Source organism: Copidosoma floridanum, unplaced genomic scaffold (genome assembly GCF_036245765.1).
Source record: "Copidosoma floridanum isolate Cflo_tuat_1 unplaced genomic scaffold, Cflo_Japanese_pri ptg000004l, whole genome shotgun sequence".
Lineage (NCBI taxonomy): Eukaryota > Metazoa > Arthropoda > Insecta > Hymenoptera > Encyrtidae > Copidosoma > Copidosoma floridanum.
In genome coordinates this window covers 26,942,989-26,967,998 of record NW_028321881.1, presented here as the reverse complement: position 1 = coordinate 26,967,998, position 25,010 = coordinate 26,942,989, and the positions used below count along the sequence as shown (strand labels likewise).

Sequence of the window (25,010 nt, the reverse complement as noted above, 5' to 3'; positions counted from 1 at the left end):
ACGATGTAAAAAGATACAGAGTCTATAATATATTTTTAAAAATAACTGTATCTTACAAACTTGCCACAAAAGCTTATTACAAATCTGATCTCTGACCATCCAATTATACGTTACTTTCCTAGTTACATAATATATTTCTTATAAAGTATTTTCTTAACGTTGAGCGTGAGTAGAAAAATAAAGGTTGTTTTTAGTTGTATAGGTTTAAGTAAAGTTATACGCATTGTTCAATCTGATTTTCTGATTTTTTTGGAATATCTTCGGCAGGAAAGTCTTTTATTCGATCTTAGAACGTATTTTATTATATTAGTAAGATACTATTCTTCTTCTGAGACTAAATCTTAAGCCACGTTTTTATTCTAGAATTGTTACCTGATATTTTTATTAAGACTGCATTGGTACAACACTGCGTGATTTATTTTATTTTTTTTATGTTTTCATTGCAGAGATTTTCGCGCAAGAACTTTTTTTTCAATCTAGAACTACGAATGTACTTAAAAACTGTGATTTACAGCAATTAAAAAAAGTGCCACCTGGAAAAGGCCTTGAATTTAAATCTTCATTTTACGTAAAACCATAGCATCTACAAGATTACAGAGGTTTTGAAGGTCTATGCCTTCAAAATGTTTTCTTTAAGTACTGGAACTTCAATCAGTCAGTGTTATGCGAAGTACAGATATTTTCATTTATTGATTGTACGTTTCATTATGATTTTCATAACTTTTGAAATATTTTTAGTGCAAGACGGTTACAAATGAGTAATTTTTGCTTAGCTTTAAATAATAAATGTGTATTAAAATAAAAATTCACAGAAATTTTTAAATAGTGGCACTTTGATAAGGCTCAAACTCTGGACCTTTCTCTTACAAAAAAAAGTGTTACTAAAAGGGTTTTAGAGGTTTTGCTAGCATGTTCTTCTAAGATGCTGCATTAAAATTATAGAATCTTGCTCACCCTAAGTTAAAGAAAGTATACACAGTTATTTGCTTCTCGAAGACTTGTAAACAGTTAGTTTTTTTTACATTCTATACGTGTAAGTTACAGAGTAACTATGCACATTTTCGTTTTATGGCAAGTAACACTGGTTTTAATCCTTTCAATAATATATTTCATTGCAACACTAACAAATAAGATTTTTACGTTTGGATAAATTTATTATGTCAATAAATTTTTTTAGCGTTAGCTGCTTTAACTACGTTTCATTTAATGGATTATACACTCACTCAAAAAAGTTAAAACCACTGGAATCATTAAAAAAAGCCTAGTATGTATCTTATTAAATCCACTATTCTATTTGACAAATACTTCAAGTCTGACTTCAAATTAATTTTCAAATATTACCAAGACAACTAACGCATTTTGTATCCATTTTCTAAATGTTACATTCAAATTATTTAGATACATTTATTTTGTAACTTTGACATTTAGAAAAAAATAATTTAATATCTAACGATGTTAAGAATGCTAATGAAACTTGATGCAGCTTTTCAACTTATTTCATCTTACAGAAGTCCATAGAATACTTCTAAAAGAAAACATGTGAGTCGATCGATGCCAGTGAGCAAATTCTATGTGGGAAGCTGCGCTTGCGTGTGAAGTATTTTCCAGATTCGACGTTTTTTTTTAAAGTACTGTAACATTATATACAAGTTATTAATTAGTAGTACTTTTATTATTTTTGTAGCCAAAAGTATTTAAAACAAGCTACACATAAATTTTGCTCCAAATTAAATGTAATCCACTATTGTTTGTGTTACGATAGATTTAATAAGAATCGCATCTCATGGCTCTAATCTTTATTGTTTTGAGTAAAAGATGCTTAAATGGTCAAACCGTTACAGTTTATATTTGACCTTCCATGAACACAGTTCTAAGTAAACCTATAATATAAATAAGTTATCTGTTAGCCACTTATTCAGTACTTAACAAATGAAAATATTAAATGTTTAACATGAATATTTAGGTCATATTTGAAGCGACATTGATTCGTACATGAGAATTCTATTACTTCAAGGAATAAAGACAACATTCCAATTCTTGCCAGCTTTAACGAAAATAGAAAAAAAAATAGTGTTAAAATATTCCTGAGATACTGCAAGAAAAACTTAAGTTTATACTTACCAGTATGAAAAAGACAATAAACTCAATCACTTATTTCAGAAATACTTAAAAAAGTGTCTTATATAAGGAGAAACCATAAAGATGAGTGAGCCTCAGTTACCTATTGCAGTTCAAACTTTTTTATGGCGTCAATTAAGGTACGTTTTGAGAATTTTCTTTTCAAATAAGCATTCTACCTTTACAATGTGGATTTACAGTAAACAGCGGCTCATTCCAAACTACGAAAACTTAATAAAGTTTGCTTTTCAAATTTACGAAATAAAAATTATTTAGTTACTTATTTATCAAGAATTGTATACAGAAATTTGTACTGGCGACAGTTCAAAGCTATGTAAAGGAACTAGGTCAAAATTTTTAACAATCTAAGAAATATCAAAATGTCATGGAGTCATATCAACTAGTTTCTACAGTTATATTTGTATAGTTCAGTCAGTAGACTAATTTATATATTTTTCTAAAATTTCCAAATTCTAGGTTTTTCAAAGACTACCTCATTTTGTTTTCCAAAAGTATAGTAGTTTCAATTGAGTTGTGGTGATATTTCAGAGTAATAAGGTACTAACTAATTCAAACAAAAGAAATTATCAAACAGCTCATTCGAAAGATTAATGGATTTGCAGTAGAAGCATGTGAAGAAAAAATAAACATAAGAACTGCGCCACGTTAAATGCCTAATAGGACCATGATTGTCAATTAAATGTTACTGCTTGCAATAATATTTTCGGAAAAACAATTTTTAACGTTTCACTTGAAAAAAGTTCTTTAACGACTTCCAACGTTTCACTGTGGGGCTTTCTTCAAATGCTGGAAAAATTGTGTCACTGCTTTAAAGTAACTCTCATATAACCATATACAAGATGTGATGATATTTAAAACTTAGCAAATTGATTTTGAAACTAAATACCTACAGTTTTCAACAGTATTATAAACCATATGGTATTAGAATCGTTATCTTACAACATACAATTAACATTTTTCCATCGACAGTTATTAAAATAATTAGTTACTTTCTTACAGCTTTAAAAGAAGGGGTATTTCTATACTCTTAAAAAAAATCATCGAAGAAAATATTGTCGTGTCAACTAAAGAAGCTTGTACACACAGTGGTCCTCTGTATCATAAAAAAAATATAAAATTTAGCAAAAAACAATAATTATAATGGATTATATAAAACATACTAACGCTGTGAATGTTTAACGTATTCGTTATAAACAAGAGTCTGATTTTATTAAATAGTAGGAGTCTCCAGACCTAAGTCAAACATATTAATACTTTTAACTTCTGTTAAAGTTATAAAGGGTCAATTAATTGTCAAGTTATTTTAATCCTTATCATTTTTTCCTGCTAGGGTCTCATAAATTTTTTTTTGTTATCACAACAAAGTTGTGAATAACCTTTTCCTCTGTAACACATTAATCTGGGTATCAAAAACCAGCAGAAAAGATAGTATTTTTCACTTATTGATTCAGTACTCAGATTAATTAGATAAATCCTTACAACATAAGTTTATACATGTAATACAGTTTTTTTTTAAACTATTATATTTAAACAAAAATTAGAAAAATCTTTTTCTAACTCGAATAAGAGACTATAAAAAAGCATAATCTTGAAGACATAATCACATCATCAAATGATATTTTACATAGTTTTGTTTAATTTATTGTATTTTTTATAATTTAAATGATAATAATAATTTTTTTTTCATCGTTTTTTTGAACAAAGACTTTGTAAAATATGGTGAAAAGTATCATGTAGAGTTTACTTTGCATTCTTATTAATGCATGTTTCATTAATGGAAACGGTAAATATTTATAGGAAGAGCAAGTGGTAAAAGTTGTGTGATGTATAACATATTTTTTAAAGAAAGTTAGCGCATCACTATTCTGCCCCAAGAATGTTTGTAATACTACTTGTAATAAGAATAAAAATCAAAATTTCTTGTCACATACATTTTTAGATTCTTAAAAAAATGGTGTTCCTGTTTTATTTTAAATAATCTCACATTCACAAGCTTTCCTTGAAAAAGCAAAGAAATGATATTTTGACCTTATGTAAACTTCTTCAAGCCTTTTTACTTTAAACAAAAAATTTTTCGTCTATTATAAATGTATTAAACGTTTTAACAAATAGGAACTAACAATTGTATAAGTCCGTTAATTTGAAAAAAAGATTCTGGAAATATCTGTGTCTAAAGCCCGATAAATCAAGGACTGAAACTAATGGTCTAGCTGACTGTGCTAGGGTGTAATCTTATAGCGATAGCATTAAAATTTCTGCACAGTCTTAATATTTTTTAATTATTCAAGGTTTAATATTTAACTTCTATAGTTAACAGTATCATATATTATGGGTATAATTAACACTTTAGTTTGACCGACATTACTTAAACGTATTGAAATTTAATCTTTAGTACTAAAGCTGTGAATTATTATTTTTTGCAGTGCAGCAAAACTGCAGCACTGAATAAGCTTTCATAATTATTCAAAAAACTTTTTGTTATGCTGTTAAAACTTAATTTTTTATATTAAAAATGAAGAACAAAATAATCATGATCTTTCTTTATAATTTTAATAATTTATTTTTACTGAACCATGTAAACAGAATTATTATGATTAAATTTATCAAAAATAAAATTACTTTAACTAAGTTTTACATGATGCAACATTTAATAAAGTTTCTATGTTCTTACGAAATGATTTTGACAGGCTTTGAGAACAGTTACAAAAATATCAATTTTCTTGTGTTAATCGAAGAGTTTTTAGAACAAATTTTTAGTAAATTCGACAAAACTATAGAAAATAACATTTAATAATGTTATTATGTCTTCAGAAAATTGCTTTTTTGCAGTCTCCAATTTTAGTTGAGAAAAAATTTTCCTAATTTTTGTTCAAATCTAATAGTTTTTTAGAATACTTTATTTTATGTGTAATTTTATTTTGTAGGAATTAATATAATTTATCTGAGTACTGCATGAATAAGTGAGTAATTGTTTTTCCTGCTGGTATTCGATACTCAGATTAAAGTATTCAAGAGCAAAAGGTAATCAACAACTTTGTTGTAACCATTCCAATAAATTAGTTACACTTTTAAATATCGAATAATTTTCCCTTGGAATAAAAAGTATATGTTAATTATAAGTAAAATTCGTGAACGAAAAGTAGTTGTAAAATCAATTACGAGATTTATTGTTGATGAATGTGTTAAGAGACACGAAGCAATATAAAATGTACATTTATATGATGTTAATCATCAATTAGGTAACTAAGGTGGTAAATATTATTCACAAAATGATGAAATAATAGACATAAATTTCAGATATACCTGATGAAGACATACATTCTTACCGAGTGTCTAATCCACTCTGGCCAAGTGGGTATGACACTCGACTACGAGTTCTCCGGACCAGGTCTAAATCTTCAAACTGGAAAAAAGAGATGCTTTTTTTTACTACTTATATTAGCTTTTCTCACAGCTTTTGAGCAGAAAAAAGCAAAATTACATGGGTTACAACTTTTATTTTTTTATTTTTTAGTTGCCGAAAATCTAGCTTAATATCGTGTAGGATACTATGTATAGACTATCGTGCAAGCAGTCTTACACGATATTCTATAAGATTTTATGTAGGATATCATGTAAGATATCGTGTAGGAGATTTTGCACGATATCGCGCAGAAATTTTGTTAAGGGTTAAAAGTGCCGTAGCTTGATTTTTATTTTAAAATACGCATAAGTCTGTTTGTGTACGTTACTGCTAGATATCCTGTATGTTATGGAATACAAATACTATTATCAAAGTATTAGTATGTTCTTAGACTTGGAAATATAATAGTAACTTTTTTTTACTTACATACTTAGGTTTGGTTAAGGGAGAAAATCCATAGACTTAGTTAATCAAGCGAGTGAAGTGCATCATTTAGTGTATTGTGACAATCTTTTTCCTCATGATCATATGCTTTTATAACGGGAAAAAACTGTTTATAAACTGATTTTTATTTCATGCTGACACACCACAATTCAAAAGGACTAAAACAAAGTAAAAGTTTTGATGATTCGTACAGTATTTTGTATAAAAATAGTTTGATTTGTTACGTATGTCTTGAAAGCTGGTATTGCTGATACTGTAATATAGCCCAAGTTAAAAAACATACTTTAAACTCAAATATGTTAAAAACTAGTACCGATTCATAATCTTCAAAAAGTTTTTCATTACATAAAAGAACTAAATTTAAAACATTTTTTAAATTTAAGAAAAGTTTGATTAGTCAGTGGCGATCGATTTTTTACCTTAAGCATAGTAAGTAATGACTGAACCATTACTACTTTTTAAAAAGCTAATGAATTGAAATAAAACCTGGAAACAGTATCAGATTAAAAACTACAGAGCTGATGTAGAATATTAGTCAGAGAAACGAAGCACAAAGATTTAAAGTAGAAACGTTCCGGAGAAGACAACGGTGTTTAGTGCTTGTTATGGTTTTAAATTATTTTAAAATTATCACAAGCTTATATCCTTATTAGTTTATCTTTGTTATCTAAATGCTCATACTTAAGGTACAATACTAGGCTATGTTACGATAGTTCCAAGCTTTTACTTAACATATTGCATTTTTCTTACTATTACAGTAAAACGAATAGTAATTTGTTAATTAAATTCGCTCAATACCACATAACAAATTTGAATTTATTTTCTAAAACATAATTATTTTGTTAAAAATTACAAAACTTTTATTACTTTAAGCACTTATTTTTTTATGTAATATTATGGTTTTTATGACTCAATTATTGCTTTTGGTATATTAAACGTTTTGTAGGTGGTTATAAAACCTCAAACTATGAATTAGGTTAACGATAATATAACATTATTACATGCAGCCTTATAGCTTTGTATAGCTAATTAAGAAAAAAAAAAAAAAAAAAAAAACGAGAAATTGAGTTCATACAACCAAAATTCACCATTTGTATGTGAATGCTTAAATTATGTAATTATAGTAACGATATCTTATAAACAAACAAGTTTTTCTTTAGAAAAAAACTTTACAATTTTGTGCAGAATTGTGTTTATAAGTCGAAAAAAAAATACACCCAGGATATCATATATTCTTTAAAACAAAAATTAAGAAAAGATATTTCAACGAAGCTTTTAGCTATTAAATCCCTGGGCAGCAGTGTGTAATAAATGAAAATTTAAAAAATAGTTGTTCACTACAAAAATATTGTGCAAGTTCCATTAGCCCATAAGCTGCATTTTACACGTTCTATAAACTTTTTCACGCTCCTATTATCTAATACTTTTTAAAAACAGTATGAGCTAATTTTAAAAGGGAACCTTCAGAATAAAATTTTTTTGACATTATTTTTAGGTTAATAAGACTGTTACTGTCTAAACTTCTAAGTAAAGGGTGAAGCTCATGAATTTGTTTAGATTTCTGTTTGTTAGGAGCCAGCCGTTGGCCTGAAGAGCTTATTTGGTAATACTTGTGATATGCTTTATGACAGTGAAAAAGTGATTATTTTTTTACAACCAGATTAATCTTGCAAAAATGTTAAACCACCGCACCTGGTCTAACGTATAACATTATGCTATAGCTCAACCAAGTTAAGTATTTCTTTTTGAATTTTACTAATGTCTCTTTTTTAGGCACACTGTTGAAAAAAAGCTGAAGTAAATTTGTTTTTTATTTAATTGTCTACCAATTAGTTTGGAATAAATTTTTTGAACCCTATTTTTCAGGAAGGTATTAAACAAAAAGTGCAAAAACCGGAATGACAAATATGAATTCTGCTACATTGTAAGCTTTTATACATTTTAGTGGAAACTTTTTGAAAAATTTAGAATTTGATACGTCTAATAGGGATTTTTCAACCGAACGCAACAATTTTTGTCAGACAGTAAAAGTGACGTCACCAAACGTTAAAAAACTATTTGGCTACCTTAAACCTCACAGTATGGATCGATCAAATTTTTATAATTGATTTTGTGGAAGAGACTAAGAACCTTAATATAAAGAAAATAATTTTATTTTACACTTTGACTATGATATTTTATAAAATTCAATTTTGCTGCACTAACAAATTGATGCAATGCTGACGTTATATAATTTAACGTTTTGCAATTATTTTCACTTGATAGACTATGTTTTTATACGAATCAAAAAAAAAATTATTGTAGGGCCATTGATGTAAAAAAAGTTATCAACAGTTTAGTGATTATTCCAGTTAACTCAATTTTAACTGTTGCTAAAACTTGAAAAAAAAATTTTTTTTGCAGAGCTTTTTGTGTTTATTTAAAAAATTTGATAATTTGTCCATACATTTACACTAATAAAAAAAATATAATTTTCAACATTGTCACGTGCAGCGGGTTTTATACTAATTCATTTTTTAAGTAGTAGATGAGTCCCAGTTTCACCGACAATGTCACTTTTTGATGAAAACTTTGTGTTCTCTATTTACTCAGTCTGGTGTTAGCAGAAATAAGTTTCGTGCGTTTCAAAATTTTTGAATGTTGATGTCCCTCGTCATAGTGATACTATATTGCAAGAACGCTTTATTCAGAAATTAATGAGAAGTGCTGTTAGTAGCCAAATTGTGACTCATCTACTATCCAAAAAAATACTTTACATGCATCTTACTGTTTAGAGAACGGTATGGCACGCCAAAATGCTTATTTTTAATGCTTTTTTGTTGTTATGTTTCATGTAAGAAAAAGTCATTATCACGCATAAGTTAGGTTAAAATACACTGAAACAACAAAAAAAATTATTTTAAGTTATAAGAATACTAAAAATTTTAACAATTGTATTAAAAACCAAACTGCTTATAACTTTTGTTAAAAAAACATTATACAATGACTTTTTTTTAACGAAGTTCCTTTTCATGAGTTATGAGTTTTGGGCACATTGGAGCTAGACACAAAAAAATGTAAAAGACTTTTTCCGCCTTCTCACCTAAAAATAGCACCTTCACCACTTGATTTTGGGTTCTCAGGCGGAAAAATAGTGTACGAAACTCATTTGAAACGGCTTCTTTACAAACCTCATTTCGGCTCACGCCTTCGGCTCGTACCATAAACCTCTCGCCATAGTAATACAGCCTTATATAAAGCTCAAAGGCAGTTCTTTCTCTCTTTATGCGTGTGCATCGAAGAACCCAACAGCTCTCTTTTATTCAGCCTCCTTCGTATGTACTTGGCCAGTAGCTCCTGCTCGCCGTAGTGTGCTAAATTTGGGCTGAGAACTTGTGCACGCTTGTGTCAACCTCTGATTGGCCGAGAATTTGCGCATCGTACGAACGTCCAAAACTCGCAGACACAGCACTCAAAGCCCGAATATATCAAACCCTAAGAACCTCATTACCAATAACCAGTGCGTTTACTTTTCCGCACTTTCGTTTATTTAGATCATAAAAAAATCTCAAGCGGTCCATCCCTAGTGATCTAGTGCGTTTACTTGTCCACACTTTGGTTAATTATGTAATAAAAGAAATCCTAAGCAGCCCATCCCAATGACCCAGTGTGCTTATTTGTCCGCACTTTCGTTTATTCAAGTAATAGACAAAATCACAAGTGGCCAATTTTCAATGAGCCAGTTAATAAAATATAAACAAGAAAAGCATACTGAAGCAAAGGTTAAACTACTATACATACTATGAGCATATGTAAGTTTTTGGTGGCAGATATCATTAACTGGTTGTATTTAAAGAGATTTATTCACTAGCTAAAAAGAAAAAATGCTCTACTCTTACATGCTGGAAGTAGATATGAATTTTTTAAATATTTTTATTAGCCGAATTTTCAAGAAAAAAATTCTCTAAAATTGCATGATTAAACATTGCTCTTACAGGTGAAAGGGATTATTCGGCCTTTGTTGCACAAATTTTAAGGCTAGAGATTCATTTATAATGAGAAAAAGTGTAAATGAATAGCTTAACTTCTAAGAAAGACTTTCATATCAAAAAATATGTACCTTACCCGGCATTTGGAAGAAATATCTGTGAAAATGTAAGCAAAGTCGCGAGCAGGTCTTATGCTAAGTGTATGGGAGAGAACCAAGCACCGTCTGCTGTCAGCTGATCTTTTCACATGGAGCGAGACGTCCTTACAAAACTGCTTGTAGAATTTATTAAACTGAAAATCATGATCTAAGACTTGGCACAGCCTTTCTCAAGTCTTAAAACTATAATGCTGTGCAAAAAAAGTTTGTTTTTCGAAAGTTCTTGACACACTTTTGTTGACGAAAGTTGAGTTTCCTCTTACTTTTTTAGGTTATTTTTTATTATGCAAACAACAGGTTTTTAAGTTTTTTTACTCGAACCATCGTCACGTCAATTTTGTGAAGCCAATTTCAAATTTAAAAAGTATTGTCAAGAATATGAGTGTTGTTGTCGTTATGTGTTAATTACTACGTTGCCGTGCTCTGCGCATTTTGTTGACTAGAATTAAAATAAAAGAAAAGATTGTCATCATATAAGCTGCATGGTTTTGCAGCGTTTTACGGTATCGATATTGATAACGAACGTATAGAATGCTTTTGAAATTTAAAAATCGAAGAAGTGCTCTAAACAATAACAATAGTCGTCTCTGGAGTTGTTATCATCATATATGTTATAACATACGCGCTGCGAGATCTAGTTGAAGAGAGCGTCGATGGTTGGCCTTGACCATGGCTAAACAAGGCATCAAAGAAGAGAGCATGTTGGTATCTCACTTGATAAACCAGCAGGAGCGTAACTATGAGACACTGCAGCAACATTTTAAGTCTAACAAACAAGCAGTTCAAGGAAGAATTGGTGTTACCGCGATAAAGAGTAGAATCCACCTAGTTTGTAAAGTGTGGAAACTTTGTGTAGTTGTCAATACGCAGACTGAGACTATGAAAACAAAAGAAGATGAAAAAGAGCCATATTTTGTTCACAATGTATTTGTACAGATCGAGGACTATTTTTGAAGGCCACTGATGAGTTGCATCAGTGTTTGGAAGTTGCAGAAAGGGTGCAGGCCACAGCCATTTATCCGTTAAATCTACAGGAAAATCTACAGCCCCAACAGCACCCATATCCATTACTAGGAATCGCCATTCCGAAGTTTTTAGGTAGTGTAATTAAGTGGGCACCATTTCGAGATTATTTTAAATCGTTAATAATTCAAAATTTGACGTTAGATAATTTGCAAAAATTTCATTTTTTTTAATTCTTGCGTGAAGGATGAGGCTGCTTCTTTGTTAAAAAATATTTCATTTACAAAAAATAGTCTCATGACCACATGGGAGCGTTCGATGAATCGTTATAAAAATCTGCGAACAATAATTCAAGCCGAATTAAAATCATTATTTAGTGTAGAGTCTGTGCAAAGTGATTTAGTATCAGCCCTAAGGTTGAAACAAAATAAGGCAACTCAAATAATTGTGGCTCTTGAAAATCTTGGGCGCTCCAAAGCATTAACTAGCATTCAAAATGGAAATGTAGGAGATGGAGTGAGTTATATATTAGTTGATCATCTTTTGCAAAAATTAGACGCTAGCACGCGTATGCCCTGGCAATCACTTTTAAGGAGCATGAATGAATATCCTCATTTTTCGAAGTTGCTACCATTTATTGATTCGCGTATTTGCGCTTTAGAAGCTCTACAGCGGGAAAATGTAATTAAGCAGAAATCAAACGTTATACACTTTCACATGGTTTCAAACTCGAATAATTTCCCATTTTGCGATGAAAATCATAAGTCGTACACTTGTAGGGCTTTTAGGGAAAAGTCCGTGGAATCTCGTTATTAGTTTTTTAAAGAAAAGTGAGTGTGTTTGAACTGTTTAAATCGTGGACATACGATGATAAAATGTAAAATTCCGCATACTAGCGCTATGTGTGAATCAAAGCATCATACGCTCTTTCATTTAAAGAGAGGTACAAAGCGAGCAAAAGTGAGAATCGAAAGCTTTTGGGTGCTACTGGAAGTGCGAAGACGAGCGGTGATTATTTTCAGGGTTTGGGCATGAGAATGCATACAAATAAAGATAAATCTAGTAGTATGTCTGTGTTGTTGGCTATGGCTGAGACAGTCGTGTCGTCTGCGCTCGGCCGATCAGATACAGTGAAGGCTCTCCTTGATCAGGGCTCGACTTATTTGCTTGTTTCTCAGGAACTTGCGAGTGCGTTTAAACTTGATGTCGTTCAAACGAATGTTCAGTCATTGGGACTGGTTAATGCCACTGCGGGTTTTACTAAGGCAGCCTCGGCCATCGAGGTTCGTTCTCGGGGGACTGAAGAGCCGGTTTTTCGAACATTGACAATTATTTTGAAAAAACTAACCGACTATAAGCCTTCCGTATCATTAAAAGTATTAAATTAACCGCATCTAAAAGGTTTAATATTTAATGATGACAATTTGAATAACCAACAGCCTATTGTACGGTAATGTTATGCGTGACGGGTTAGGAAGGGAACGGCCCGAGGACCCAGTGGCTCAAAATACTGTCTTTGGTTGGATTTTGTCAAGGAGAATGAATGTCGTGTTGCATATTCGAGCGAGAGTTATTTTAGTTTGTCATTCTATTTCATCTCAAGACTTGCAATCGTTAATTAAGCAAATGTGGGAGGTGAATAAGGGTGCTCCAGTGACGTGCTGGACTCAAGCCGAGAATGATTGTGAAAAACATTTTGGAAAGACACATTCACGGCAGTCAGATGAATGGTACGTTATAAGATTGCCATTTACTTATCCGCCTCCTATTAAAATTGTAAATTTCTCGAATTTTGCATGAAAATCGTTGAATTCTCTTGAGAAAAAATTTAAATCAAGCCCACAGATTCTCGATAGGTACACAGCGTTTACGCGTGATTACAAAGATTAGGGTCATATGACGCGCCTGGCCATGGAGCCTGAGGATAAATGGCAGGTAGTTTATTTGTCTTATTTTTCAGTTATTCGTGAATTGAGTTTGACTACAAAACTATGAGTCATTTTTGATGGCTCGATAAGAATGTCCAACCTTACTAGCTTAAATGATCATTTGCATATTGGACCAAAATTGCAAACAAATATTTTCGATGTTTTAATGCAGCGGCAAGTTTGGCGTTTTGTGTACGTAGCTTATATTGGGCACATGTATCGCCAAATCACCATGGATCCTAGAGATCGGGATTATCAGCGAATCTTGTGGAGGCCGGATCCTGATTCAATTGCAATCGCGTACTAAGTAAATACTGTGACTTTTGGAATGTTAGCAGCTCCGTTTCTGGTGAGAAGAGTAATAAAACAATTAATTGAAGACGAGAGAAATAAATTTCCACGCGCAGCAGAAATTTTGTCTAGTCAAATTTCCATGGATTACTGTTTATTTGGAGCAGACACTAAGGAAGAAATTGTATCCGTTCGTAAAGAGTTAAATAATTTGGTTGATCGGGGTAAAATGCGGTTGAGAAAATGGGCAAGTAATTCGGTTGATTTGTTGTTGGATATTAGTGCAGAAGATCATGGCTTAGCACTTGAAAAGAATTTTGATGAGAAGTACTTTAGGATTCTTGGAGTAGTATAGGTACCAATGTTAGATCGTTTTAAATTTAAAATAAGATAAAGTTGTACCCTCAACAAAGCGGCAAATATTGTCTGTTATTTCGCGTTTGCATGGTCCAATGGGTTTGGTATCCCCAGTTATGGTGTCCACTAAAATTTTCATGCAAAAGTTATAATTATCATCGAGTCATTGGGATGTTACTGTACAAAAAATATTTTTAATAATTGGATCATTTATCATAGAGACTTAGTTAATTTAAAGAACATACCGATTCTGCGTTGGACAGGTCAAGGTGCAAATGTTGTTGAGGTGTCCTTGAACAGATTTTCGGATGCGTCTTCGGTCGCATAAGCTGCCGCAGTATATTTGCGAGTAGTTTTTGAGTCAAAAGAATTACGCATTTATATAATAGCAAGTCGTACAAAGGAAGCACTCATAAAGACGCTAACCATACTAGAATTCGAACTTTGTGGAGCTCTTTTGTTGGCTTAGCTCGTATCGAGTGTAAAAGCAAGTCTGAATTTCTCGAACGTCAAGCCAACATATTGGACTGATGCCACAATGGTTTTGGCTTGGCTTCATCGGCACTCATCTTATTGGCAAGTTTTCGTAGCCAATAAAGTTGCGTCCATTCAGACCTTGACTTCGATTGATGCATGGTGGCACGTATCAACTCGTGATAATCCTGCTGATTTGTGATCTCGCAGAGTTAATGCTTCAAAATTGATTGGGAACACTTTGTGATGGACTGGTCCTTCTTGGCTTTTATCGTCCGTTGATTTTTGGCCACAGAAAATCAAAACCGTTGTATTGCAAACAAACAAGGAGGCTCGAGTTCGTGTACATATTGTCGGGGCGATTGATTCGTGGCTGGATTGGTTGACTGACTGAATACACGGTTATTAAGAATGAGGCTATTAAAATCTCGTTTATTTAATAAATTAAGAAAAGTGCATATAAGTAAGAGCACTGAAACAATAAGAATTCGCCGCTTGGGACCTCGTTTATTGTAATAATAAAAAAAAGTGCAATCAAGTAAGCAAACTGGGTCATAAGGGGTTAGTTGCTTGGAATGTTATTTAGTATAGAAATAAACAAAAGTGCGGACAAGTGAGCGCCCTGGGTCATTGGGGATTAAATGCTTAAGATTTTGTTTATTTCATAAATAAACGGAAGAGAAGACAAAAAAGGGCAATGGTCATTTAAAATTTGCTGCTTGAAATTTTGTTAATCATACAAATTATCATAAGCGTGAACAAGTGAGCGCACTGGGTCATTAGTAACAAGCAGCTCAGAATTTTTTTCATTTAAAAAATAATTGAAAGAGCAGACGAACAAGTGCACTGAGTTATTTCTAATTGGCCGCTTAAAATTTCATTTATCGTAGAAATAAACGAAAGTGCGGATAAGTGAGTGCGCTGGATTTTTACGAATTTCACCGCTTGGGATTTCGTTCATTAAATGAGAAAAAAAAGTCCTGACAAGTAACCACACTGAGTCATTGGGAAAAGGCCTCTTGATTTTTTGTTTATTGTATCATGAAACTCAAGGGTGGACAAGTGAGTGCTGAGGTCATTGGGGATTGACCGCTTGAAATTTCGTTTATTATATAAATAAACAAAAGTGTTGACAGCTGTCACAAGTGTGCACTGGGTCATTAGGGACTGGCCGGTTAAGGTTTCGTGTTTTATACATGGTATGTCATTTATTATCAACATACACGAAAGTGCAGACAAGAAAGTGCACTAAGTCATTAAAAATTGGCTGCTTGGGACCTCATTTATTATATAAAGAAACTACATTGCAGAAAGGTGAATGCCCTGGGTTATTAGGGTATGGTCACTCAAAATTTTGTTTATTATATAAAATAAACGAAAAAACGAGAAAATTAGTGCACTGTGTTATTAGGAATTGGCTGTTCGAAAGTTTGTTTATTAAATGAATAAACAAGTAAACGCTCTGGGTGCATGGAAATTGGCTCCTTGGGATTATGTTTTTTATATAAATAAACAAAAGTGCGGACAACTAAGTGCACTGGGCCATTAGGGACTGGCCGCATATGATTTCGTTTATTATATATGGTATGTCATTTATTATTTAAATAGACAAAAGTGCAAACAAAAAAAAACACTGAGTCATTATGGATTGGCTGCTTGAAATAACATTTATTACATACACAAAAGAAGTAACGGACAAGTAAGCGCACTGAGTCATTGAAAATTGGCAACTTGGGACCTTGTTTGATGTACAAAGAAACTACAGTGCAGGAAATTTAACGCCCTGGGTTATTAGGGTATGGCCGCACAAAATTTTGTTTATTATATAAAATAAACGAAAAAACGGAAAAAAGCACTGTGTTCTTAGGGATTGGCTGCTCGAAAGTTCGTTTATTAAATTAATAAGCAAAGTAGTGAACACGTGAGCACTCTGGGTCATTGGGAGTTGGCTTTTTGGGATTTCGTTTACTATACAAATAAACGAAAGTGCGGATAAGGGAACCTACTGGGTCATTAGGGCTTCTCCGATAAGGATTTCGTCAATTAAGTAAATGATTTACAGTACAGACAAGTAGGTGCACTGGGTCAATGGGAATTAGCCTCTTAGGATTTTGTTTATTTAATAAAAAGATGAAAGTGCGGACAAGTAAGTACACTAAGTGGATTGGCCACTCACGATTTTGGTTATTATCTAAAGTCCAGACAAAAGAATGCACTGGGTCATTGGGAATGGATCACTTGAAATTTTGTTTTGTGACAAGGATTTTTCTAGCCGATAAACAGCCGTCCCGGATCCTCTCACAAAACTCTCACTACATTTCTTACCATGTCCCTACACTCTGGATATCTCTCTTCCGGGAGGTCTGCCACAGGTGTCTGGCTCGGGAACACCAGACACTCCTAAAAGGAAAATAGAAGGGGGCAAATGGGGGCACTACTTTTCAATAAACACTCGCGGATATTAAATTTTTACAGCGCTCTCGCGCTATTTATTCGCCTCAATGCACACTCTTCACAACGTCGCCTCTCTCTCTCTCTCTCTCTCTCTCTCTCTCTACATATATATTTATTTTGGCACACTATTCTCGAGGTAGATATCTTCATGCTGTCACCTTCAGTCGTCCTCTTCACCGAACTCCTCCCTGGCTCGACTATTGGTGGCCGGAGCCTAGACTACACACACACACACACACACACACACACACACACACGGACACAACCTCAAGCATACCTTCCGCTCAATTCAATCCTTCCTATCTCTATGTAAATCCTATACCCATTTATCCTGACTCACTCGGATCGTCCCCAAACCTTTACCTCGAAATAACACCTAGTGCACCGTCCTCCATAAAGTGACCTTCTTTCTGTCCTCGCCATCACCCGATGCTACCTGGAGTTCGTCTCAATCATCGCGTAGACTTGGTGGCATAGTTAACTCTCGGGCAGAGTTGTTCGGTGTTCTCTTATGCTCTCTTTTTGGATCACTTTCCTCACTTTCTACTCTACTTCTCATTTTTTCCTATATCCAATCACTCTCTTTTTCCTATCTACTCTCTATGCCACTCCATGCGATACTGACTGCGTTATGGCAGTATACTTCAACAGATGCGCGCGCCCCTCCCGTGTACCAAAAAAATCTCCAACACTCCCAAAAATCGGTAAATTATTGGAGGTTTTAAAAACTAGGAAATCGACGCGGCCGCTCGGTGCTCACACCTCTCCGACGTGTCGCGAGCCCTCACTTCTCTCCTTCTCTATCTTACACGCATACTCACCCAATCATACCTTACACACTTTCAATCCCTTTTATGGTCTTCGGTCCTTCTCTCTCCTCTGGCTCGTAGTCCGTGGCACCGAGAACACACATTAAGTAATGTGTTATAGATTTACACATAAAAAATATTTATATGTTATTCTAGGACTCGGTAGCCGCCGACGACTTGCCCCGAAATATAGGTATACAGTGATGTGATAGCTTTAGCTACCACGTCACAGTTTATTATATATAAGAACTACTGCACAGACAAGTAAGTGCACTGGATTATTAGGGTATGGCTGCTCAGGATTTTTTATATGAAATAGTTAACAAATATGGAGACAAGAAAGCGCTTTGGGTTACTAGGAATTGGCTACTTGAGATAACGATCATTCAAACAATATATAAACGTTCAAAAAAGTAAGCACACTGGGTTGATGGGGATTTGCTGCTCAGAATTTCATTAATTATATGAATAAACGAAAATACCGACAAGTAACTGCTCTGGGTCATTGGGGATTGGCCTCCTGAAATTTTGTTTATTATATAAATAAACGTTGGTTCATTAAAGAAAGCGCTTTGTGTCATTGGGAATTGGCCACCTTAAGGTTCGTGCATTTAATGAATAAAAAAAAGTGTGGACAGGTAAGTTTTCGGGGTCATTGGGGATTGGCCACTTAAGATTTCACTGCGGACAAGGAAGCACATTGCGTCATTCAGGATTGGCTGCTTAGATACTTGTTTATTACATAAATAAACAAATTTGCGGATGAAAACGCGCAGTAGGTCGTTGGGGATTAGCTGCCAAAAATTTTGTTTTTTACATGGATCAACGAAAGTGCAGAGAAGTAAGACTACTAAGTCATTGGAGGTTGGCTGCTTACAATTGTGTTTACTTTATAAATAGTCAGAAGTGTAGACAAGAAAGCGCACTATGTCATTGGGTAGTGGCTGCACGTCAGTTCAATTCTTTAATAAATTAATAAAAGCGTAGACAAGTAAGTGCTGTAAGTCATTGGAGATAGGCCACTTGGAATTTTGTTCATTATATAAATAAAGGGAAATTCGGACTAGTAAGCGCAATAGGTCATTGAGAATAAGTTACCTGGGATTATGTTCACTCCATAATTAAATAAAAAAACAGTCAAGTAAGTGCACTGAGTGATTGTAAATTGGCCACTTCCGATTTCATTTATTATATAAATAAACGAAAGTTTAAAAAAAGAAGCTTACGAAGTGATTGGTGATTAGCCACTTCAAATATCATTTATTAACTAAATTTAGGAAAGTGGCCAGAAATAAGCGAAGTGGGTTACTGCAGATTGGCCGCTTGTAATATTGTTTACTTTATAGAAAGTGTGGAGAAGTAAGTGCTCTGGGTCATTGAGAATTGGCCGCTTAGAATTACATTTATTAAAAAAATATATTAAAGTGCAAAGAAGTAAGGACACTAGGTTGATGGGGATTAGACGCTTGGAATGTTGTTTGTTATATAAATAAACGAAATTGAGGACAAGCCAGCGCACTGTGTTATTATTTGATGGCCGCTTACGATTTCGTTAATTTAATTAATGAACAATAGTGTAGACAAGTTAGCGTACAAAGTCATAGGGGATTAGCCACTTGGGATGTCGTTTATCATCTGAATAAACAAAAGTGCAAGGAAATAAGCGTACTGTGTCATCGAAAGTCGGCCGCTTGTAATTTCGCTTATTTTTCAAACAAGAGATGGTATGGGGAAGTAAGCGAACTGCGGGATTGGAAATTGGGCGCTTGCGATTCTATTTTTTTGTACATACAAACAATAGTGCAGATAAGTAAGCGCACTGGGTCAAAAAGGTATGGTCGTGTAAGATTTTTTTTTTTATATAAATAGACAAATGTGCAGACAAGTAAGAGCTCTTGGTCATTGGAAAACGGCCGCTTGGGATAACTTATATTTAAAAGATAAATAAGAGTGCGGAAAATTAAGCGCACTTGATCATTCGGGATTGGCTATTTGAGATTTCGTTTATTATATAAATTATTGAAAGTGCTAACAATTAACCACATTGGGTCATTACTGATGGGCTGCTTAAAACTTCGTTCATTTTATGAATAATTTAAAGTCTAGTCAAGCAAGCGCTTTAGGTCATTGATGGTTGACCGCTTCAAATTTCGTTTATTATATAAACAAAAGAAGGTGCAGAAAACTAAGCGCACTGGGTCGATGGGGATTGGCTGCTTCAAATTTTGTTCATTATATATATAAACCACAGTGTGGACAAATAAGAGCCTTGTGTTATTGGGAATTGGCTGCTCGAAGGTTCGTTCATTTAATGAATAAATAAAAGTGTGGACAAGTAAAATTCGTGGGTCATTGGGGATTGGCCACTTGGAATTTTGTTTATTAAAAAAATAAACGAAATTGTAAACAAGTGAGCCCACTGGATCATTGGGCATCTCCCCTTGAAATTTTGTGTATTTCTAAATTGAACTACAGTGTGAACAAGGAAGCGCACTGCGTCATTGCAAGTTGGCCGCTTAGGATTTTGTTTACTACAAAAATCAACACAAGTGCTGACAAGTTAGCGCATTGGGTTATTATGGACTGACTTAGAAACTAAGTTAAGAAATTGATTTTTTAAATAAATGATCATAAGTGCGGATAAGTTATTGCACTGTATCATTTAAGATTAGCTACTTAGAATTTTTACTTTTTCTATCGGGGATTGGCCACTTAGAATTTTGTTTATCATGTATTTCAACAAAAGTATAAGCAAGGAAGTGCATTTCATTTTTGGGAATTTGCTGCTTACATTTTTGACGATTTAATAAGGAAATAAAAGTGTGGATAAGTAAGAGTACCGAATAATTGGGGATGAGCCACTTGAGATTTAATTTATTATCTTAATTAACAAAAGTGCAGACGGTTAAGGGCACTGAGTCATTGGGAATAAGTCGCTTGGGATGTCGTTTATCATTCAAGGAAACGAAAGTGCGGACACGTTAGCACACTGGGTTGATGGAGGTAAGCCGCTTAGGATTTTGTTTATTGTATAAATAAAAGGAAGTGCAGATAAGTAAGCACTCTTAGTCATTAAGGATTGGCCGCTTGGAATTTCGTTTATTTAATGAATAGATAAAAGTGCGGACAAGTGAGCTATCTGGGTCATTGGGAATCGGCAACATCGAGATTGGGCTCTTGTAATCCTGTTTATCATCCAAATAAATAAAAGTGCTAACAAGTAAGCGCGCTACATCGTCGAGGATTTGCCGCTTAGAATCTTCTTCATTTAAAAAATAAATTAAAGTGCATACAAGTAAGCGCACTGGGTCAATTGGGATTGGCCACAAGGAGTTTTGTTTATTTAATTAATGGATAAAAGTGCGTACAAGTAAGCTCACTGGATCATTGGCAATTGGCCGCTTGAGATTTCGTTTTATATATGAATAACCAAAAATGCAGACGAGAAAGCGCTCTTGCTCATTGGGGATCGGCAGTTTTGAATAATGTTTATTATACAAATAATCTTAAGTGCAAACAAGTAAGCCCACTTGTTTATTGAGGACTCACCACTCAGGATTTTGTTAATCTTAAAAATAGATACAAGTGAAGAGAAACTAGAGCACAAGATCATTGGAAATGGGCCGCTGTGAATTTAGTTTATTTGATGGATTAATAAAAGTGTGGGAAGTAAGTCCTCTGAAACATTGGGCATCAGCCGCTTGGAATTTTGTTTATCCTATGAAAAACTGTTAATATCTACAAGTAGACGTACTTAGTCGTTAGGGATCTGTCGCACAGGATCTTGTTCATTCAATAATTTGATAAGAGTGTGGACAATCAAGTGCAGTAGGTTATAGGGGATAGTCAGCTTAGAATTTGTTTCATCACATAAATAAACGAAAATGTGTATAATTAATTGCACAAAGTCAATGTGGATTGGCTGCTTAAGATTTCGTTTAGTTAATGAATAAAGAAAAGTGTGGACAAGTAAGCGCACCGGATCATTAAGGATTGGCAGCCCGGGATTTTGTTCCTTTAGTAAACTAACAAAAGTTCGGGTAAGTAAGTGCACTGGGTCATTAGGGATTCACTACTTAAAACTTTGTTTACCTAAATAATAGGGAAAAGTGCAGACAAACAAGAGCACTAGATCATTGAGTATGGGCCACTGAAAATTTTGTTTATTTAATAGACAGATAAAAGTGCATACAAGTAAGCGCACCAGGATATCGAGTATCGGCCACTTTGGCTTTTGTTTTTTTATGTAAATAAACCAAAGGGTGATTAAGTAAGCCTTCTGGGTTATTATGTATTCGCTGCTTGGGATTCTACTTTTTGTATGAACAATTATAACCACGGAAAAGTAAGCGCAGTTCGTTATTAGGGATCAGCCGCTAAGGATTTCGTTCTTTTAATAAATGAATAAAAATAGGGTAATAGGGACCTACCAACAAGCGCTTTAGGGTAATTGGGATGAGCTACTTAGAATTTTGTTCATCACATTAATAAACAAAAAGCGGACCTGAAGGCACAATGGGTCAGTAAAGATTGACCACTTGGAATTGTCTTTATAATATAAATAAACGAAAGTGCGGACAAGTATGTGCACTGGATCATTGAGGATTGGCCACCAAAAATTTTGTTTATTATATAAAAAATCATAAGTGTGAACAAGTATGCGCTCTAGGCCATTAGAGATTAGCCAAATTTCATTTCGTTAATTATAAAATTATTTAAAAGTGAGGACAAGTAAGCACGCTTGGTCATTAAGGATTGGCTGCTTGAGATCTCGTTTTTTATATGAATACACGAAAGTGCGGACAAAAAAACAAACTGGGTCATTAGACATTAGCTGCTTGGAATTTCGTTTATTATCTGAATAACTATAAGTCCAGATAAATAAGCGCACTAAGTCATTGGGGATTGGCCACACAGGATTTTGTTTATTTGATAAATAAATTAAAAGGCAGACACGTAAGTATACTGGGTTATTGGAGATTGGCTGCTTCAGTTTTTGTTTATCATATAAATAAACAAAAGTGCAGACAAGTAAAAACACTAGGTCAATAGAGATTGGTTGCTTGTATCTACGTTTATTTGATAAATAAATAATAGTGCGAACAAGTAAGCGCTCTGCGTCATTGAAGACTAGCCGCTTAAGATTTCGTTTATTATATAAATTGTTATAAGTGCTGACAAGTAAGTGCACTTAGTCATTAGGGATTGGCCGGTTCTTATTTCGTTTATTATAAATCTATTAAAAAGTGTGGGTAAGTAAGCACACTGTTACATTAGATGTTGGCCACTTGGGATTTTGTTTATTTTTTGCTTAAGTATAAGTGTGGACTAGTAAGCGCACTGAGTCATTTGGGATTTTTTTCCTAAGATTTTGTAGTATATCTTGTAAATTCTCTGCAGTCTGCTGTACGAGCTGCGTCGTCTTTTGTTTTTTTATACTTATAGTCATGTAGTATAGAATCTGCAGAATGCAAGCACACTGAAACAAAACCAGAGGCGCTACTGTCCTTCAATATGCTGACGCTGTATCAAGTGAGCATGCAGCCCATCTCTCGGGCTCCAACTCAGTAGCTGAGCCGAAAGGAGCTGTATGGGTCTCATTTGAGAGCAAGGGCAGCACCGTCTTTTAAGCGTGTTCGTAGGTCCTGTGGTCGACATAAGCCATGTTCTGAGAGTCGGGATCGTAGTAGTGTGATGCAGAACGCTTGATATATATGAATAATATAGGTATGCTTCAACAACGCTTACTTATAGCTGACATGAAAGCCACTGATGCATGGTTTTAGTGAGAAATGCACCTTTCTAATTTCTGATAATATTTTATAAGTAGGTACGTAATTCACAATTAACGGCTTCGTATAGAGGGCTTCTTCAACAAATACACTTACTCCGAAGAGGTGTCACAAAAATTTTCAGTAATTTTATACCATTTGTAATACATAAATAACGGATATGTTTATATAACCTCACTTGTCAGTCATGTGTTATGTGATCCTCATTTTGATTTATAATAGGCATATTTATAACACTCTGTAGCCCTTGTAAACCCAGTTCTTGGGTCGCAATCGCAGCTCAGTGACTGCTCCTTCCGTTCAGTGCAGTAATTGTACCATACTGACGTCTTTCGTGTGATCCGTGAAACCGGCTCAGTTAGCACTCCAGTCAGGTTTATTACTAGTTCCAAAACGAGTGGTGCTCCTCATGCACCACCTATGAAACTATAATACTCCCAATTTTGTTCCAGTGCACGTACTTGTCTGCTTTATAATTTTTTCGGTGACTTGTAATACGATGATTACTGTATTTTTAGTAGTTATTTCACTTTCATACAGTTAATTATTGGATGTATATCATTACGTAAAATATCGGTAACGCTTTTTTTTTCATTTCGTAGACAGTATTAGGATCAAGTCGTGATCTGTTATATATTATTTTTACTTGTGTTTCTTATATTTTAAAGCACGCGTTGATTTGCAGGTGACCGTTTTCTCGTGTGTTCATCGGTATTTGTTATTGGGTTTGTGCGTATGGTGTTGGTGTTCAAAGTTAATTAACCTGTATGTTTTGGAGTAGCTATTAATATACTTTTGCTTAGCTTAATTTAATTGTGCCTTGTGTTTTTTAAATTAGTTAAAATTGCTAGTTCTTTTTTTTTAGATTTATATAAATTTTTTGTGTTAGTTAGATTATCCTCTGCATGTGCATTTTGCTGAAACGTAGACTTTTTTTATCGGATCAATATTTTGGTTGAGCGTTGACTTCCATGTTTATAAGTACTAATTAGCTTTGCTTTAATACTTTTTCAAAATTATTTTAACACGTTGTCGAAACTGCGCTTGAAGCGTAAATCAAGCAAAGATCAAAGTGACCCTCCAAAATTAAGTAAAGGACCCCACAAACTGATAATATGTATAAACACACATATATATGTATAATTATTGTTCTTGACTTTTGATCACCATTTACGACTGCTGGAGAAGAGCGCGTGATAAATTCTTAATGAAGCAAGAGTTGACAAAGGGGTTAGGCTAAGAGAGGAGCATATTATTCCATAGCCTTAACGATGTGGTTTGATCGATTGGACAGGCATAATCAACTGTACAATAGACGTTTATCATGTATGCGGTCATCTTCAATTGAATGTGCTTGTTAAAACCATTTGTAATATTTTATAATTTCTTACTGTCTTATTTATCATGAAAACTCTTTTATTCTTATTTTTTTCTTAATTTAACTTTGATATGTAATACAATTACTTTTACATGTGATATTTTTCCTATTTCATTTTACGCACGAATAAAATTAAAAAAACTTGTTGAATGTCTGACTGGAAGTTTGGCCTAAGGTCTGGCTTAAAATCTGGCAGTAAATATGTCTGGATACCTGACTTGATGTTATGTTCAATGTCTGTTGAAAAATCTGGATTAAAGTCTGGCTTAATGTCTGGTTCAAAGTCTGGCTCCAAGTCTGGCAGAATAATTGGCTTAAAGTCTTGCAAAAAGTCTGGCTGTATGTCTGGCTGAAAGTCTGGCTCAAAGTCTGGCTAGAGGTCTGGCTTAATGTCTGGCAAAAAAACAAGCTGAATGTCTGACTGGAAGTTTGGCTTAATGTCTGGTAGTAAG

At 33.7% G+C, this 25,010-nt stretch overlaps 1 protein-coding gene across 1 annotated transcript in view; it reads left to right on the top strand.

Moving 5' to 3' along the window:
• The first annotated feature begins 2,043 nt into the window (after nt 1-2,043).
• The window catches only part of LOC149375790 (protein unc-80 homolog), a 350,738-nt gene continuing 327,771 nt past the window's right edge, over nt 2,044-25,010 (top strand). The window contains exon 1 of the mRNA XM_089596538.1: nt 2,044-2,258. Coding sequence (XP_089452664.1) covers nt 2,203-2,258 — 56 coding nt within the window. The 5' untranslated portion in view covers nt 2,044-2,202. The remainder of the gene's footprint in view (nt 2,259-25,010) is intronic.